Source organism: Penaeus vannamei, chromosome 5, assembly GCF_042767895.1.
Source record: "Penaeus vannamei isolate JL-2024 chromosome 5, ASM4276789v1, whole genome shotgun sequence".
In the NCBI taxonomy this organism is placed as follows: Eukaryota; Metazoa; Arthropoda; class Malacostraca; order Decapoda; family Penaeidae; genus Penaeus; species Penaeus vannamei.
The window spans coordinates 34,245,570-34,265,223 of NC_091553.1; the positions used below are offsets into that span (position 1 = coordinate 34,245,570).

General features: G+C 41.7%; 1 protein-coding gene across 1 annotated transcript in view; it reads left to right on the forward strand.

Moving 5' to 3' along the window:
• LOC113830564 (uncharacterized) overlaps positions 1-10,326 on the forward strand; it is a 10,863-nt gene extending 537 nt beyond the window's left edge. Inside the window, exons 3-41 of the mRNA XM_070122099.1 lie at positions 34-163; positions 249-405; positions 493-601; positions 715-938; positions 1,036-1,165; positions 1,243-1,411; positions 1,499-1,614; positions 1,697-1,895; positions 2,158-2,297; positions 2,374-2,523; positions 2,599-2,733; positions 2,817-2,976; positions 3,057-3,286; positions 3,364-3,553; positions 3,631-3,855; positions 3,939-4,099; positions 4,192-4,319; positions 4,393-4,489; positions 4,578-4,703; positions 4,775-4,886; positions 4,973-5,146; positions 5,231-5,430; positions 5,504-5,696; positions 5,845-6,005; positions 6,111-6,294; positions 6,763-6,875; positions 6,951-7,167; positions 7,248-7,357; positions 7,429-7,543; positions 7,853-8,070; positions 8,150-8,339; positions 8,421-8,578; positions 8,823-8,920; positions 8,999-9,138; positions 9,248-9,360; positions 9,439-9,549; positions 9,629-9,784; positions 9,875-10,033; positions 10,118-10,326. Of these exons, the coding sequence (XP_069978200.1) occupies positions 34-163; positions 249-405; positions 493-601; positions 715-938; positions 1,036-1,165; positions 1,243-1,411; positions 1,499-1,614; positions 1,697-1,895; positions 2,158-2,297; positions 2,374-2,523; positions 2,599-2,733; positions 2,817-2,976; positions 3,057-3,286; positions 3,364-3,553; positions 3,631-3,855; positions 3,939-4,099; positions 4,192-4,319; positions 4,393-4,489; positions 4,578-4,703; positions 4,775-4,886; positions 4,973-5,146; positions 5,231-5,430; positions 5,504-5,696; positions 5,845-6,005; positions 6,111-6,294; positions 6,763-6,875; positions 6,951-7,167; positions 7,248-7,357; positions 7,429-7,543; positions 7,853-8,070; positions 8,150-8,339; positions 8,421-8,578; positions 8,823-8,920; positions 8,999-9,138; positions 9,248-9,360; positions 9,439-9,549; positions 9,629-9,784; positions 9,875-10,033; positions 10,118-10,276 (6,057 nt within the window). The 3' untranslated portion in view covers positions 10,277-10,326. The remainder of the gene's footprint in view (positions 1-33; positions 164-248; positions 406-492; positions 602-714; positions 939-1,035; positions 1,166-1,242; positions 1,412-1,498; positions 1,615-1,696; positions 1,896-2,157; positions 2,298-2,373; positions 2,524-2,598; positions 2,734-2,816; positions 2,977-3,056; positions 3,287-3,363; positions 3,554-3,630; positions 3,856-3,938; positions 4,100-4,191; positions 4,320-4,392; positions 4,490-4,577; positions 4,704-4,774; positions 4,887-4,972; positions 5,147-5,230; positions 5,431-5,503; positions 5,697-5,844; positions 6,006-6,110; positions 6,295-6,762; positions 6,876-6,950; positions 7,168-7,247; positions 7,358-7,428; positions 7,544-7,852; positions 8,071-8,149; positions 8,340-8,420; positions 8,579-8,822; positions 8,921-8,998; positions 9,139-9,247; positions 9,361-9,438; positions 9,550-9,628; positions 9,785-9,874; positions 10,034-10,117) is intronic.
• Positions 10,327-19,654: the final 9,328 nt, after the last annotated feature.

Genomic DNA, 19,654 nt, shown 5'->3' on the forward strand with positions numbered 1-19,654 from the left:
ATGATTTCTAAAAATGAAAAATCTACCTTGCAGGTAGAAACGATTGGTGATAAGCAGATGAGATCTGTTGGTGACCTAGATGATTACACCCAAAGCCTTCTCCAACTAGCCCAGATCCACATGGCCAAGTCTTTTTCTGTAGAAGCTAAACGCTACAAAAGGGGTAATTTGTCTGGTTAGCTTTGCCTGTAATTTATGTATATATAATTTGGTAGATTTTTATTTTATTTTTTTTTTTCTTTCTATAGCCTTGGATCTCGTATCTGTGAGGGTTAATGCAACGGAGGACTTCGTACCGCCCATGGCAAATCCTTCGGTATTTGATAAGCCTGATTTTATAGGAGTTACAAATATGCGTGTCCTATCAACACCAATGAAGGAATACTGGATTTTAGGGTACAACGGGTGAGTACAATATTTACAGAAATGATTATATATGGATATACATTACCACACTTGGTGAGTTCTCTTTAACTTGATTCTCCAACCCAGCATCCAGAAATCCCATGCAGTGATTGAGATAACGCCAACTCTTAATCGGTTGAGGCTTATTGGAAGGTTTACCTTGACTGATGACCTTGCAGAAATAAAACATGTAGCAGTAAGTATTTGTTCCTGTATTGGCAAACCATCGTATGGAATTTTTAAAATATGGCTAGGGTTTTTTATCTAAAGGTAAAATTTAAGCTATAACTTTACATATTACTCCTGCAGGGCAATATTATCGACAATAACCTTTGGATAGCAATGGCGTCCGATAACCACTTAGTTTCGATAACTGTCGTCGATCTAGTCTCGGAAGTTGCCAAAAATCTTCAGGTGATTGTAACCGATGGATCGGTAGGAGGACTCCATATGTTCAAAACGGGTGGCCACTTGTTCTTGGCAGTGGGGGCAAATGATATAAATTGTCAAGAGGACGAAGAGATAAACTCTAGGTAATCTAATACTGCTATATGCATTATTGCTTTTGCAGTATTACTTGTTCACTGTTCTATTCGAACAAGTACTTAACCCACTCTTAAAAATTCTCAGAATTTACCAATTGGTGGGCCAATACTTCGACCAGCAAGACAGCCTTGCCCTCCAAACGAAGAATGTTAGTGATATTACAGGATTTGCTTATAAGAATCGCTACTACCTTGTCTTTGCCATGACTCATTCGGTAAGAATTTTTTATGTATGGGGGTATATATATATACATATGTATTTCTCTTTAATGACGTGTCCAACTTCCTACAGGAGGGTTCCCAAGTGTATAGATTCGACGCCGAACTGGGAACTCTTACTTTGGTCCAGCAGTTGACAGACCTTGATGTTTATAGTGTTCATTATTTTCATGAAAAGCAAGAAAATAGACACTACATAATTATGAACAATGGTTTAGAACCCAAACTCTACAGATGGTCAAGTGCGTAAAGTATAATTCTGCAACATTTTTTGAAATGCTAAAAGTTCATTGATAAATTCTAACCTTTATTTTTACCGTCTTAATCAGACGAACAGCTGCTCTTGTGGCAAGAGCTAAATAAGGGCACTGGTGTCGACCCAGTAGGTAGTATACAGACCTTCACATTTTCATCGCTAGAATCCATCATTATGGTTGCCTATGGTGTAAGTTGACTTTTCAAATAGTTTCAAATTACACTGCTGATGTATTAACTTAATTTGGCTAAAGTTATCTTATCTCCAACAGAGTAAAGTCATGTTCTATGCTGATGATGTATCTGCACACTTCAATTCTAATTTTGTCATGCATACAAACTGCAACAAGATTGGTGACCTTGCTATGGTGAAAATAATGAATGATTATGTCGTAACATATGTCTGTCTGGAAAGCAATGGTAAAACTGAACTGAAGACCAGACGTGTGATCATGGATTACATAGATTTGGGTAAGATTTATTTTTTAAAATTTATATATCAATCCAATTTGCTAGAAATTTTAGCTGCGCATCTTGAATTTCGATCTCAAATCGAAATTACTTTTTTTATTGGTATTACCAAATAAAAAAAACTAGATACACCCAATATATATGGGTACAATTTTAAAAGTTTATTAGTAAGATGGTATTAAAGTTAACCTTAAACTAATCTTGCTAAACTTAAATTTAAAGAATTTTAACCAACTCATGGGTTTTAAATTCCCACTTGCAGAAAAGCCTACGGATGAAACGGATACTCTCCTGCAATGCCTTGATAGTCTGAAACTAGAACTAGATTCTAGGAAGTCTACTATTGATCACTTGGGTCAAGTTCTTACAACCGACCTCTTAATGACGGTTGACAACTCGCAGGTAAAGAATTCTCTTAAAAAAAATATTTTAGGATTCTTGGTAAAAACTCCTTATAATATATGAAACTGATTTCCAGACGTGGCATGGCCCACTAACCTTTACTGAACCACTGATGGTAAATGGTACAGCAACTGTACAACAAACAATGAATGTAGTAGGTGATGGTACTGCGCAAGCACATGACGAAACGTACAACTTGTTCCTATCTAAGTCTGCAACTCTAGAGGTGAGTAAGTTTTTAATTCTTGGTTTTAAATACTTTAATATTTATTCTTGTACTTATTTCTTGTGTTATTTGCAGCATGGTGTGGACACTGTAAACTCTGGAATGGACAACATTCTCTACCATTCGAAGGATCAAACTATCAAGGGATCTATAGTAGCAAGTCCATTAACTGTGGACAGCTTCGAATCCAGCTCGACAAAGCTTACAGAGGTTGGTATAACGAGTTAGAATTTTACCTTGGCAGATAAAACTTTTTTAATAATATAATAATAATAATTAAACTTCCATTCCAGTTAAATGGAACTCCCCTTCTTAGCCTGAGTAAAGTGTTCATGATTGATGGTATTGACCAAGATGTGAGTTCTTCAATGTACATCGATACAATGAAGGCTGATGTCTTCACTACCAGGGACGGAGCATCTTCTGCAACTATTAATGGAGTAAAAACAAACCGTAAGTTTCGTGCCAATTTTTGGAAAATTGGCAGTTATTACTAGTTTGCCCAATTAACACTTTAATCCTCCCTACCCCAGAACTATTGCGAAAGAGTCTAGCTTCTCAAGATGTAACCGGGAACTTGCACTTTGGAGACATAAGTGTACAAGGCATCCAGGGATTGACTACTGCCAATAAGAATGTAGTTGTTAATGGCATAAACACAAACCACATTGTGACGAGAGGTCAGAACGCCACATTCCTAGACAAGAAATCTTTCCAGAACTTGAAGATTCTAGAGGACCTGAACCTAGACTTGCTTAATGGAGTAAGTAGGATAGCAGTTCTAGTGCAAAAGTGTACAAGGCTGTGCACTGCTGTGCATGATCATAATTCTCCTTCCAGATTGATCTCTCTAGCCTTGCTGAAGATTTGGTGTATATGAATACATTTAAGCCCCAGGTCTTGGATGGCCATTTTACTCTGCATGACTTAAATGTGGATGGAAATGTGGATGTGACGCACATCAATGGTGTAGACATGAAAAAACTTGATACCATGGTTGTCAAGACTTCTGGAGACTTCACATTATCTGGTAAGTCTGGTGAGTCTGTAACCCTAATGATTAGTTTCTGGGTCTGTTTGTTTTTTTATTATAACTTTGTCTTGCAGGTGATGTGACCTACCAGAACGACTTCGAAGTGTCTGGTAGTATGACCAGCCCTAAACTGAATGGAATTGCTAGGGAAAACATTGTCGATCTGCAGACCCCTCACATTCCAGGAGATTATACATTTACAGATGCTAACGTAATATCTACTATAACATGTAATGACATCAATGGCATCGACATCAACGTTGATGTGGCCACCATTGATGACGACCAAATTATCAATGGCAAGTTTTGGATAATTATTTTTGACCTTGTCAATCAAGGGTAGCACTTGTACTTTTATTTTATTCTATTTTTATTTTTTTAGGTCGACTAACTTTCCTTGACGATGTTTTGGTTAGTGGGTCTCAGGGGGTACAAATGACGAACACTGCTACCATAAACAGCATCCATCCAAAAAGCCTCGAAACCTTTGACCAAGGGAACCTCGTCATAAAGACGAATGTTACCTTTACTAATAATCTAAATGTAAGTATTTGGAGAGGCTTTTGATGATGATGATGATGATGATAATAATAATAATAATAATTAAAATAATAATGATTAATAATTTCTTTCAGGTCCTGGAAGATGTTACTGTAGGAGTTATTAATGGTCTGGATATGAGTGGTATTGAAGATAGATATTGGAGGAAAAGCACAAACCAGATAATACTGGTATCACCTACCTTAGATACTGCTACATTCCAGTAAGTATAGTTTAATTTTGATCATGCATAAAAGACCGTCTTCTTTAAACGTACTAATAATATATACTTCCAGAGCGGCTGTTACGGCGAATGATGTAAATGGACGCCAGATGGAGGACTTCCTATCTGTTACAGGTTCTCAAACCATTGATGGGGCCTACACTTTCCAGGTTAGTCCACTTGGTTACTAACTTGAATTGTAAAATATTAGTTTTGGAAGATTAAAAATTTTATTCTTAACTGTAACCATTGTTACAGGGCTTGGTTAATTTGGCTGGTAATCTCGACATGGTGGATGGAAAGACTGTAGATGGTGTTGATGTCTCTGCACTAAAGAGTAACTTGGTTACCCTGACTGATGACCAAACTATAACTGCACAAACAGTAAGTCCTTGTATGAAATTGTGCAAAGTGGTATGGGTAAGTGTATGAATCGTGTAATCTTGTTTCTTAAGAGCTTTGCAGGGAAAATTAGTGCATCTGGTAGCTTGGACTTGGATGGCAAGCTGAATGGATGGGATTTGAATAAAGACTTCATGAGGCTTGACTTGTCACTGCCTCACACAGGTGAGTAACAAACCTTTTAATCCTCTAATTAATATACATATTTTTTTTTTTTTTACTTGGTTTGCTTACTTGAAACTACTCTTCAGGTATCTTGAACTTTGGGGATAAAACTACTGCTGCATCCCTGAGTATGAACAGAGCAAATATAGATGTCCAAAGCCTTAATGGATTGAATGTGAAGTCTGCAGTTGATGACTTGGTCATCATGACTGATGATGCAACAGTTAATGGACCCCTCAAATTCACCACCAGTGTGAACGGTAGATATGCTTTATAATTGTTTATTATTTTTTCCCCTTTTCCTTAAAAAAAAAAAAAAAAATTGACAATGGTGTATTTTACAGTGAACGAACTCTCCGTTAGTGGAACAGTTGATGGTGTTGATGTGGTAGATCTCGTGGACAGAAGTCTTAAAAAGATCTCGCCTACACCACAGGCCATAACTGGTGCTATCACAGTGAACAAGGGAGTACACTTGGATCAGAGCCCATCTCTAACTATAGTTAATGGCAAGGACTGGACAACCCACCTAAGCAAGGAAAGTGTAAAGTGTTGGGGGTGGGGGGTGGGGGGGATGTACACAAGACCGGTAGCGTAACCTATAATTTATATTACAGGTTATACCGCTAAATTACAATGGTGTAATTGGTGGAAAGAAAACATTCACAAAGCCAGTATCCATTTCGGGTAACTTCAATCCAACAACAATAAATGGCTTTGATGTACCTCAACTATCAGACAGAATACTGACTAAAAGTACAAACCAGAATGTTGGCAGCAAATACACTATCACTGGCGACGTCATAGCCAGTATGTTCAACTTCTTTTTTGTATTACCACCCCCCCCCACCAGCCTGTGACCATGAATCCTTTTTTAAACTTCCCAGAAAACCCTTGACTAATAAAATTGCCACTCGGCAGGGACATGGCCCCACTAATGAAGTAAATCTATTTTCAGAGAATGTAAATGCTCCAGTAATTGATGGAGTAAACACTGCAAACCTTGTATTGGTGGACCAGGGTGTATCAGTAGGTGGATCAGTTGACTTTGCTGATTACTTAGAAATGAAGGATGTTACTTCCGATACAGGAGTACTAGATGGCTGTGACGTTGTTCAGGTAAGCTAGGCTGTGACGTTGTTCAGGTAAGCTATGTTGTCAATGTTAACATCTAGGCTTCATAACTAATTTCTACAATAAATGGTACTCTTATTGCACTTGCAGCTTAATGCTTCTGCTATATGGAGATCAAGTGATGGAAGTATAGAAATGCCCTTCCCAGTAACCGTGAAGTCGGTTAACATTCGAAAGGATGCAACAGTTAATGGTGTTGTAAAGGCAGGATCAAGGGAACTGATTCATTTCTTAAACACTCTCGTCTTGAAGTCTTCAAATCAGGATATCTCGGGTAAGTGACTGTTTCCTACTTTAGTCCTTAGATATTTGCTCATGTAGACCATGATTGCCCTGGTTTCATGGTTGTGCAGAACTTGTATAAAAGTTATATCTGAAATTTTTAATAGGATGTGTTAAGGCTTTATTCTTAGATTTCTCTAAGAACTTCTAGACTTTAAAACTTATTCTTGCTACCCAATGGGAGCTTCAAATCAAGGATTCTAAACCTCTTGTCTCAAGTTTCCCAAAGTTCTTAAAGGTCTCCCTAATTAGTATTAGACCACTCCCCTGAAGATTCGTAACTCAACCTCTTGGGCACTGAGACTTAATGTATTTTTACTTTATCATGTCAAACCTGTTGTAATTACATGACCCCCCCTGTAGTGGTCATAGACCCCCCATTAATAAACCCCCTGCTTTGTAAGCACCTAAACTTGAGCCAATCTAACCCACTAGACTAAAATTGCAATTTCCATTGCAGGGAAAGTAGAATTCATCACTGATGTTACAATGACGAGTTTGTTGGCACAAACTGCAGATGGAGTCGACATTGATAACTTGTATGCTGTAACAGTTATGAACAACCAGGATAGTGTAAGTTACAAAAGTGACACTAAATTTTACCAATCCCCCTCGTGTATGGTGTAATAACCATATTTATTATTTCAGGTCATAAACTGTAATGTCGCCTTCACCAAAGACTTGACGATCAAAACCCTATCTGTGGATACTGTTTTTGGTGTGGGTCCTGAAGGCACACTAATAAACTCTCTTAATGTGTCGGATATTAATGCTAATGCAGTACTTACTCTGGGAGGATCTTACATCATGACTGGAATAAAGACTTTCACTAATGGCTTGACTGCTGATGGACTGAAAGTTACTGGTGGGTAATTTTACCTTGACCTTTCTCTCAGGTTGCTAAAACCCTGAACTTGAATTGTAATGCAACTCCTTGGCCTACAGGATCCCTAGGTGGCATACCAGTAAGTGACTTGGTGGTAGTGTCTGCAAGTGGCAGACTTGCAGACAACTTGCTCTTCACAGCCCCCATAACTGCCAAAGGAGACCTAGAGGCAAGTATTTTAAACTTTTATTTTTATTTACTTTTTTTATTGGCTGCATCTAATGCTGAACTATCCATCAGGTTGGAGGACTGATAGATAACGTTGACCTGGAACAACTTCTAATTGATAGAATCAGGCTTGACACTACAGAATCCTTAACATCTTCTACAAGCTTCGAGGGAATAAAAGTGGAAGGTCTGGAGGCAATAGTTTTTATCCTAAACTGTGAATGCTTCAACTTTTGAGCTTGCACAAGTGCCCTTATTCTTCCTAATATCCACTAGGACTGGGTTTAGGCAAGAGTCGCTAATTAGTTTGTCTTTTGGGGAAGTAAAATTGTAATTTAGCAGTTTAAAATGAGTACTTGTCCCCTTCTGATACAAATCCATATTCTAGGATATGGAAATCTGCAATGAAAGTCCCTGCAGAGTACTCCATTTATTAGGACCACCTAGCTATTAAACTGTAACCACATCCAGCACTAAAATAGTCTACAATCCTTAGGTGATCTGGAGGTTGAAGAAATCAATGGAATAAAACTACAAGATATTGTACTAAAGTCTGGAAGAATACAGCAGGATATTACAGGACCCAAAACTTTTGCTGGAGGCTTGAAAGTAGAAGGGGAAATCCAAGCTACTCAAATCAATGATGTGGATATTCCAGCATTAAACCTGAATGTCGTTCGAAAGGATAGAGCGGACAAGATAAAACATAATCTGGTTGGTATAAACTTTGTTAGTTTCGGGTACCTGTCATGGGTAACTGTCGCCTCTTTGATGACTACCCCTCTTCTTGCAGATCTTTGAGGCAGCTGTGGCAGCTAAAACTTCAATTGATGTCACAGGGAAAGTAAACGGCTATAAATTAGAGGATATAAACTATTCCCCATCCGTCTTGAGCAAAAATATTTTGGACACCAGTACTAGACTCTACAATCTCAATAGCACACTCTCTGATGTTTTCATCGATACAAAGGCTCTTGCTTGTGGTATGTGAATTAGTATAGTCGTATATTTGACTATACAATAAATTTAAGGTCATTGACCTTAAAACCTACATTTCTTTTTAGGCATGTATGAAACCATGAGGTATGGCGAACTGCTTAATATTGAAACCGTAGCAATAACGGGTAAAATGAGTTATGGAAGCTATGGTGGGATACCTTTCTTGGCAGTAAGGGAGTGTGAAGTCTTTTGCACATGCCCTAATCGCTACTCTTTTTACCATGTAAGTTAATGGGTTGAAGCCCAACTAAAGCCTAAATAGCATTTTAAATGCATAGACTAAAATTCTAAGCCTTGCATGCTAATATTTGTATAAACATTTTAAAACACAACTTTGCTCTTGACATTACATTTGCTAGGGTTTACCCTTTCCAGAAGAAACTTGATTCTTAAGATTAGAATACCATCTCTACAAAGAACCGTTGAAGCCACTTTTACCCCTTTACTATAAACTTGCTTATTTTCAGGTATCTAATGATGGTATGTTGTGGAAAGACTTCAATGATACAGACTCTGCATTCATCTTTGATTCAGATGGTTATGAAGGGACAGGACTTGTGAACCAGTAAGTTGCACATATAATACATGCTGTATATACTCTAATGAACACTTGCAAGTCTAAACTGAATTTTCTTCCTTCTAGCTGCACTGGAACAACTGAAGTGAAAACACTGCAGCTCGCAGATAAAAGCCACACAGTTGGTGACTTGGGAACTGTAGCAGATATTGGAGTATTTTCGGTAAAGGGAGTAACTTACATTGTTACGGCAGGCACAATTGCAGGTACACATTTGCACCATGACCTACACCTATAATTTCCAAAATTGATCAGATTGAAAGAGGTTAACAGAAGCCTTAACAGTCCTAAACGGTTTGTAATTTCCAACTACAGAAGGAAGTCCTGGTGCAACCTCTACTATAAGTGTAGTAAAATTAACCCAGAATCCAGTGGTCATCTGGTCGTTGAAGACACATTATAGTGCTTCTACAGTGGATCTAACCTTGGTAAGTCGATTCAGTATTTATTTTTAAAAAATTACTGCCCATTTTAGATTTAAGTTTTAACGATTGTTGTTGTTCCAGAGTCCCGAGGGATGGCTGCTGTTGGTTGCAAATCATATGGCCTCAAATGACTCTGTAGATCCCTTCACTGTACCATCACAGTTGTACTTGTGGTCACCCACAGAGGAAAAGGTAAAAATTTCCTTGCTTGGATGAAAAGGTAAGCCCTAGCTAAATTTACCCTAAAAATAATGTAAATGTTTACTTGCAGTTCACCCTTGTAGAAGAGCACATTGGCCAATGGGTAACATCAGGAATCTTCCTAAATGCAAAGAGTTCTCTCAAAGAGCGATACTTCTCTCTAGCACAACTGCAGGTTTCAACATCTTTATGTGAAGACGGTCTGAAGCCTACAACAGAGGTCATGGTATGGGAACCTGTATTTCAAGTTTTTGTTCTTTATTCTGTCCAGAAACAAGACTATTTTGCTTAAATTTGGATTACCAATTTTTTACAGGTGTTCAAGCATGGTCCATCTGGATATCGGCCATACCAGAGGCTGCCATCATATGGTGTTGTTGCTCAAGAATCGGTATACATTGGGTTTGACTTGTACTTGCTGTTGCTCTCCGAATCCTCGCAGACACTGGATGTGTACGATCACTCTCCAACTGAAGTAAGCTTTTGTCTGAGGTTAAACACATCAGACTTACAAGTGCACTAAAGATACAATAACCTATTAATGTTTCTTCCCCAACAGGGCTTCCGTCTCTATCAACAGCTTCCAGTATGCCGCAAGCCAATAGACATAAAGATGATTACGGTATCCTTCACAGACTTCCTGTTGGTGTCTTGCAAGGAACCAGCCCAAATTATGAAGTTCCAGTTCTTGACAAAGGGATTCACTTACAGAGAATAGACGAAGGGTGTACAAGTGTAATTTATAAATTTTAATAATCTAAGAATAAACCGTTTTATTTTTTCCTTAATGTGGAATTACCATGTAAACACAGTTACTGTTGTGGGTTTAACTTGTAATCCATGCATTCATAACCTAATGATAAAACTTGCATACTGCGTACAAGAGTACTTTTAGTTTATTCAAACTGAGTGCAAGACTAGCATGGAACTTGGTCATAAGTAATCTTAATATAATGATTATAAGGATGTTAAGACCCTTGAGAAACGACTTCCTACACTGTTACAAACTATGCCTTACTCTAGAAGTCTTAACCTTTTTATTTGGTCATCCCATAATATCCTTAAATGAAATTCTTATATTAAATTTGTTGTACCTGCTATGAATGGGGAAGATTTGCAGCTTGACTTCCATCAGATAAGCCAAGGTCTGGCTTCTACAAAACTACATTGTTTCTGATAAAATGTAAGCCACTTCCCTGCAAAATTGATATTGGTAAATATTTGAGGCATGGTATTTGTTTAGCCCTTATCCTTCATTGGGACCCTGAGAACGGACTATTTTGAAATTGTCAATTCCTGGCCATGGGAAGCTGAAGTATGTTAAGACTTCGTACCCCTCCTAAGGCCACTGAGCCTTTCCCCTCTTATCAAATAACCTCCCTAGGTACAAGTCATATAATTAGACCCTGACTCCCTTTGACCATGTCTCCTAACCACCAATTCTACACCCCACCTAAATGCCTATAAACTTGACCCCTTGACCCAAATATCAAACTTTTCCTTTCTACTTTCAAACCTCTCCCTTTCCTCTAGTAAATTCCACCTTATTGCCTAATGCACCACAATCTTTCCATCACACCCTCTTCCTCTAGACCTCATCCTTCAACAATGCCCATCTTTAACAAGCCTCTCGAATAGTTTGGCCCAGCCAAATGTAAATGCAAGTTTATGCAGCTATGGATTTTTAATAACTTCCAAAAATGCCTAAAGTGGAAAAGACCCCCCCCCCTTTCTGCAACATTCTTCATCTGTCCTGACCAATAAACTTATAAGTTGAATGCATCCCAAGCCCATGCCATAGCCATATCCTGGCTGACCTTGCTGGGGAAACCCCCAATCCCTTGTTCATTGGTGTTGTGGGGGGGGGGACCTTGGAATTGAGGGCTGTATCTCCTAATTTTGCATGGTCTTTTTTTTTTTCCCCTCCAGCTTTGTTTCCATCCCTTCTCCAACCCCCTTCTACCTACTTCCTAATGTGTAAGTTGTGCTGAAAAGCCGACATTGTGCCAGTTCTGAACCGGCTTCGGGAACCATGGGCGCAGTACTCCACTAATTTAGTTACCTAGACCTTGCCTGCATACAGGTAACTAGGGGTGTAACTTCATTTCCCTTACATAGCCAAGGCTTCCCATGCCCAGTACTAAAGATGTAATGCCCATATTAGGGGTAATGAGTCCAACTCTTAGACTTCCAGCACAAGTATTATCTCCTCCACAATCTGACCAATCTTTGGTAATGACTGGGCAGTTTGCTGGGAAGACTTGTTCGGCTGTCTCAGACCAGGGCATGATATCGGTATATTGCTACTCCATTCCTCGATCACCAAAACCCCTCCAACATTGCCAAAATTACTTTCACACATGACTATCCCTTAATAGCAATATTAGACAATAACTCGCTGTTCAACCATACCATCCTCCCCATAAATATCAATTTTTGGCACTTTGAACATACTACCAAACGGCTGTTTCACAGCCTGATGCCCCCTGTGCACCCAACCCTGTCAAAACAGATCAAACTGCCCTGTACAGACACGCACATGTGTTAACTGTGGCGGCCCCAGTAATCTATTTATAGAGGCTGTCCCACACAAGTTTGAGTCTGAGATGGCCACTTAGATACAGAAATGGTCTCGCTTTACATGAAGCCAGACAGGAAGCACATCAAGGTTTCTTGTACTTCCTACTCCAGTAATGTCGCTCTGCCCCCTCCCCCTCCAATATGTCCCTACATCTTCCCCTATATCTTCACCCCACTCACCACTTCCACTTCTACATTCTACCTCCATCAAATTCCTTTGGTGTCTGGATTTAGTGGCAATCTCAACCATAGCTCCAATCACAACTACAGCCTTAACACCAATCCCCCTCCCTCTGCATTACCTGCAGTAGACTAATCATTCCACCCCTTCCCCTACTGCACTCTCCCCTCCACCTACCTTTGCCTTTACTCTTCAGACACCCCTCTCCTCTCCCCCCCCCCCTCATAAGAACCTTTGTCCCACAACTCCAACTCCACTGCAGAAACTATGCAAGACCTTCAAAGCTATACGCTCGAGACAAATTCCATAACTCTTGCTCCCTCCACAATTGGTGATTGCTGATATCCATCCCCCTCTTACTCATAGTACCCCTACACCCCTTCCTCCTAATCCCTCCCAAGACAACCCATCCCCTTCAACTCCAACTATACGCACATTCGCCCTCCATCCCCTACATCCCCTCTATCCTTTCTCCCAGATAGACCCGGTAATCACTAGTCACAACAATTCTCTTCCCTAGATTCCCTACCTCCCTGATACCCCTCCTTTACATCCCCATCTCCTTCCCACTCATATTCCCCAACACGTACCGGTGCTTTCACTCTAAACTAATATAGCTCTTACATTGGAATATTTGCAGTTTCCATTCTGACTAGACCTGTCCCTTTTTCAGTTCAACATTGTCCTGTCCACGCTTTAATACAGCACGTACCTTAATACAGCACGTACCTTAATACAGCACGTACCTTAATACAGCACGTACCTTAATACAGCACGTACCTTAATACAGCACGTACCTTAATACAGCACGTACCTTAATACAGCACGTACCTTAATACAGCACGTACCTTAATACAGCACGTACCTTAATACAGCACGTACCTTAATACAGCACGTACCTTAATACAGCACGTACCTTAATACAGCACGTACCTTAATACAGCACGTACCTTAATACAGCACGTACCTTAATACAGCACGTACCTTAATACAGCACGTACCTTAATACAGCACGTACCTTAATACAGCACGTACCTTAATACAGCACGTACCTTAATACAGCACGTACCTTAATACAGCACGTACCTTAATACAGCACGTACCTTAATACAGCACGTACCTTAATACAGCACGTACCTTAATACAGCACGTACCTTAATACAGCACGTACCTTAATACAGCACGTACCTTAATACAGCACGTACCTTAATACAGCACGTACCTTAATACAGCACGTACCTTAATACAGCACGTACCTTAATACAGCACGTACCTTAATACAGCACGTACCTTAATACAGCACGTACCTTAATACAGCACGTACCTTAATACAGCACGTACCTTAATACAGCACGTACCTTAATACAGCACGTACCTTAATACAGCACGTACCTTAATACAGCACGTACCTTAATACAGCACGTACCTTAATACAGCACGTACCTTAATACAGCACGTACCTTAATACAGCACGTACCTTAATACAGCACGTACCTTAATACAGCACGTACCTTAATACAGCACGTACCTTAATACAGCACGTACCTTAATACAGCACGTACCTTAATACAGCACGTACCTTAATACAGCACGTACCTTAATACAGCACGTACCTTAATACAGCACGTACCTTAATACAGCACGTACCTTAATACAGCACGTACCTTAATACAGCACGTACCTTAATACAGCACGTACCTTAATACAGCACGTACCTTAATACAGCACGTACCTTAATACAGCACGTACCTTAATACAGCACGTACCTTAATACAGCACGTACCTTAATACAGCACGTACCTTAATACAGCACGTACCTTAATACAGCACGTACCTTAATACAGCACGTACCTTAATACAGCACGTACCTTAATACAGCACGTACCTTAATACAGCACGTACCTTAATACAGCACGTACCTTAATACAGCACGTACCTTAATACAGCACGTACCTTAATACAGCACGTACCTTAATACAGCACGTACCTTAATACAGCACGTACCTTAATACAGCACGTACCTTAATACAGCACGTACCTTAATACAGCACGTACCTCTTTTACACCTATTTTCCCTTCACCGACCTCCAACATATCAAACATCCTTACGGAATCCCACAGTTTTTGCCTTTACAACCGGTTCTCCTTCCTCAGATGCATAAATATCATTCAATTGATCTAATTCCCTTGCCCAAACCACCATAACCCTTTCCCTCATCAACCCCCTTACCCACCTTCAACCTTTCAACATTACTCTAGATAGCTGATGCATAACTATCACCTGACATCACCCTTTCCTATACCTTCCTATAGTGCTATATGACCTTGGATGTCTAGCACATTTATTTCGCTTTTAACCATTTAACCATTACACCCTCCCCTATACCTACCTACTTCCCTAATTCCACTTCTACCTCCTCCTTTCCCCAGTCGATTTCTTCCGCCACTCTAAATCCACTCTAATCTCAACTACAGCCCCAATACCATCCCCTCCCCCTCCCTGCCTGCACTATCCACAGCAGACTGAATGTTCCACCCCTTCTCCTACCACACTCGCCTCCACCCACCTTTGCCTTTACTCCTCAGACACCAGTCTCCTATTCCACTCCTCATAAGAACCTTAATCACAAAACTCTCCAACCAACTGTAGAAACTATGGGAGATATTCAAAGCTATATGTTCGAGAGTTCCACAACTCATGCTCCCTCCACACTCGAAGTTGCTGCCGATATCTATCCATCCTGCTCATATTCCACCTATGCCCCTTCCTGCTACTCCCTCCCGACACGACCTATCCCCCTCAACTCCAACTACTGTCGATATCCATCCTCCCAATATCTATCAATCCTCATATTCCCCTTACACCACTTCCTCCTCCCTCCCAACACAGCCCACACCCCTTAGCTCCAACTACACGTACATTATCCCTCCCTCCCCACCCCCTCTATCCCTTCAACTCTCTCTTGGATAAACATGTGAATCTCTTATGTAATTCCTTTACCTATAACCACCATAACCCATTCTCACATATTTACCCATCTTTAACCTTTCAAGATTACTCTAGATAGTTGATACATAGCAACTACCACCCTTTATTATACCTTCCTATAGTGCTATATGACCTTATAAGTCTAGCACATTTTTTTTTTTTTTTTTTTTTTTTTTACCATTAACCATCGCCCTTCACCCTTCTTCATTCTCCCCTCCCCACTAACCCCCTTTCCTGGATACTCTCCCGAATTACCTCTTTCCTGCAACTGAGCTTACAGCCTTCAAACCCCCTTTTTCCTTTTGCTAATTCCTACATTACACTACGGACGTTCTTGCAGAATTCCGCATTTCTTCCTTTGACAACCTTGATTAAATCCTCCTTGATAATCCCGACTTTCCTGAAATGCTGCACTACTTCTGACATATAGCACATTAAATCAAATAAATCCTCGTTTTTCAATATCACTCCTTTCTATAGTGCTATATGACGTGTAGTACATGTATTTCTGTAGCCATTAATCCCTCGAGTTTTCCCCTGAAACTGTTCTTTTGATATAATCGCCCTTAAAACCAATTTTTGCTATGAACATCCTTGCAAAATCCCAGTCCCTCAACTCTCGCCCCTCATTGAATGTCCTCCTATCCTGAATATCTTTAACTATCAACCATGAACTCCCCATCCTCCTCATGTTCTCCCTACACTCCTTCCTCCCAATACACCCTGTCTATCCCTGTTTAAACTGCATCCCCTTCCTTCCCTATTATCCTTTCTGCTCCCTCCTGGATATACATGTTTCCCCTTTGTCACAACATTGTCCTTCTCCGGATCCTCCCCTTCCTCACATTTTTCCTTAAACTGCTTTGTTAATTGCCGCCCCCCCCCCATTCTCCTTTTGTTAATACCTGCCTTAACCCATGGATATCCTTGCAGAATCCCACTTTGACTTCTTTCTTAAGATGTATTTATATCCTCCATTTGATCTAGTTGGTGTCAGTGCAGTTCAACATACAGCTAAAAATATATATATATAAAGAATAGGAAGTCAGCTATTTACACAAAAGAAACATGGTAGCAGATCTTTTAAACTTCTCAGGAGTCAGAAGCTACAAGCTTCAATCTCTGAAAGCAATCTATTCCAAAGCCTGCAAATAGCAGTAAAAAAGCATCTAGAAAACTGACTTGCATACGACCGACTTGCATCAAATTGAATTGAGGGGCATAGAATTTTTGGTAACGTTTGTAAGTTGGTGAAAATCGGGTAAAAGCATATAGAGGGTATGTGAATTATCGGTTACAATCTTGTATAAGAGCCCCAATAACCCAACAATGTCCAAATTTAAGTCGGGAGAAATTTAATGTAATTAAAAGAACGATCAAGCAGTCTTAAGTGTGAATCTGCAGCAGATAACCCCACAGGAGAACAATACTCAGTGAGGGAAAAGAAAAGAATCATCTACGAGTAATGTCATCTTCATAGATCTTCTTGCACTTGCGAATGATGCCTAGCTTAGATGAAATTGCCCGGGCCATATCCTAATATGCAATTCATATGTAAGCTTTGAATCAAAGGTTCATCATCATCATCATCATGGGGGCTGACGCCGACGGGGGCGCATAGCCGCATCCACCCTTCGCTTCCACCTACGAGGATCCCTTATGGCTAGGCGCCAGGCAGGGACTCGGCCCATCTCTAGTTCTTCACGGCAGGTTTGGTCAATCTGCCCAAGCCATGACTTCCTCGGTCGTCCCACAGGCCTCCTCCACCCAGGGTTGTCTCGAATAGAGACGACCTGATGGGCAGGATCATCCTGGGGAAAGCGAGCCAGGTGGCCGTATAGCCTGAGTTGGCAATCACGGATTGTGCAGATAACAGGGCTTGTGCCAGTCTCACGGTGCAACCGTTGGTTGGCCACATGGTCCCGCCAACAGTACCCCATGATCTGGCGCAAGGACCTATTGCAAAAGGCTTCAAGACGAGCCTCCAAGGCACAGGACAATGTCCAGGTTTCGCTACCGTATAGCAAAACTGGCATTATCAGGGCCTTGAAAACCCGAAGCTTGGTCCTTCTGCACAGGTACCGACATCTCCAAATACTCTTGTTGAGAGAGTTCATGACCCCTGCTGCCAGGCCAATCCGTCTGCTGACTTCATGGTCTGACAGCCCAGAGTTATGAACTACACTACCAAGGTATGTAAAGCTCTCTGTGACTTCAATGTCCTCGCCGCAAGCACGTACCGACTGAACAGGTTCTCCTACCAAGTCCCCAAATTCCTGGACCTTGGTCTTGGTCCAGGAGACCTCTAGACCCAGGGGCTTCGCTTCATTGCTAAATGCATCGAGAGCCGCCACTAGGGTTTCCAAAGACTCAGATAGAATGGCAACGTCATCAGCAAAGTCAAGGTCTGTAACCTTGATATTGCCCAGCGTTGCCCCACAATGACTTTGAACAGTAGCTCTGCCCAGTATCCAGTCCATGCAAGTGTTGAAAAGAGTTGGTGCAAGGACACAGCCTTGCCTCACTCCTGAACTAACAGGAAAGAAGCTCGACAGGCCCCTACCACACTTTACAGCACTTTCAGTACCAGTATACAGGCTTGCTATTAGTCCAATAATCCTTGTTGGTATTCCTCTCAGCCTCAGGATCTCCCAAAGTGACTCCCGATGCACCGTATCGAACGCCTTCTTGAGGTCGATGTAGGCTGCAAGCAGCCCACGCCCGAACTCACGACGGCGCTCTACAATGACTCGAAGCGCGAGGACACGGTCTACTGTGGACTTACCAGGAGTGAATCCGGATTGCTCCAGTCTCTGGTGCCTCAGTAGATGGTCTCTGATACGTCTCAGAAGGATGTGGGCGAGAACCTTGCCTGGTACACTGAGCAGTGTGATGCCTCGGTGATTGCTGCAGTCCCAACGGTCCCCCTTCCCCTTCCAGAGAGGGATGACCACACCCCTCAACAGGTCAGGAGGAACGGAACCGGACTGCCAGATGGCAGCCAGGACAGCATGTAACCCCCGTGCCATAGGTTCACCACCAGCCTTTAACAGTTCAGCTGGTATGCCGCAGATACCAGCTGCTTTACCACTCTTCAGCTTGGAAATTGCCCCCCTAACTTCAGTTAGAGAGGGAGGGTCCTCAATGATAGGTGGATCCGGCAGCGGGATCTCGACACTACCCGCATCCAAGTTAACTGTTGGTGGGTCAACCTGGTACAGCTGCTCAAAATACTCAGCCCAACGTCCCCGCACCGCAACAGGATCTGAAACGATCTGACCACTTACTGAGCGAACTGCTGTCACCTGTGAAGAGGGCTTGGAGTTCAGCTTTCTCAGGGCTTGGTATGCAGGACGAAGGTCATTTACTAAGAAATGGCCTTCTACCTCCTCTGCAAGGCTCCTAATAAACTGTTCCTTGTCCCTTCTTAACAGGGACTGAGTTCTGCGCACATGAGAACGGTGCAATTCCCGATCCCCTGTCAGACGAGCCGCATGACATGCATCTGTGGCTTCCAGTGTCTCCCGCGAGATGGAATTCTGTACTGCTCTCGGGCATACACCAATTGTATCTTGAGCTGCATCAAGCATTTCACGCTTAAAGGTATCCCACAGAAGAACAGGGTCTGTCAGACTGCCAAGCACTGCGAAACGATCAGAGATTGCCTCAGCAAACCCGCGGGCACACTCCCCCTCCCTCAGCCTGTCCAAATGAAGCACCCTAGGGTGATCATTTGACCGCTGGGGGGTTTTGAAGTGGACCCGGAGGGTAGCCACAACCAATCTATGGTCAGTACCACAGAACTCAGCACTCCTGTACACCCTGCAATTCTGAAGGATCCTCCAACGAGTGCTAACAAGTATGTGGTCGATCTCCTTAGCTGCGTTACCCGCATCACTGTACCATGTCCAGCTATGTGGGTCTGGGCGCTGGTACCAGGAGCCAGAAATCCTCAATTTCTGGGACCTAGCAAAGTCCCGGAAAAGGAGGCTATTCTCGCTACCGGCATCAGCTCCTGAACCATGGGGACCGACAGACATCTCATAGCCAGCTCGATCACAGCCAGATACCGCATTGAAGTCGCCCAGAACAATGCGAATATCTCGTCGGGGACATCTGTCTGCCACAGATGTAAGTTTGGCGTACAACATCTCTTTCACGTCAAGTTTACAAACATCGGTAGGAGCGTACACAGCAATAAGAGACATGAAGCCAAAAGAAAGCTTCAATCTCAATACCATTATACGCTCATCAACAGGAGTAACCTCTACTACCGAGGGCTGGAGTCTGCTGGAGACGGCAATGGCTACTCCCTGGAGATGGTGGCCATCGCTGCGGCCCGACCA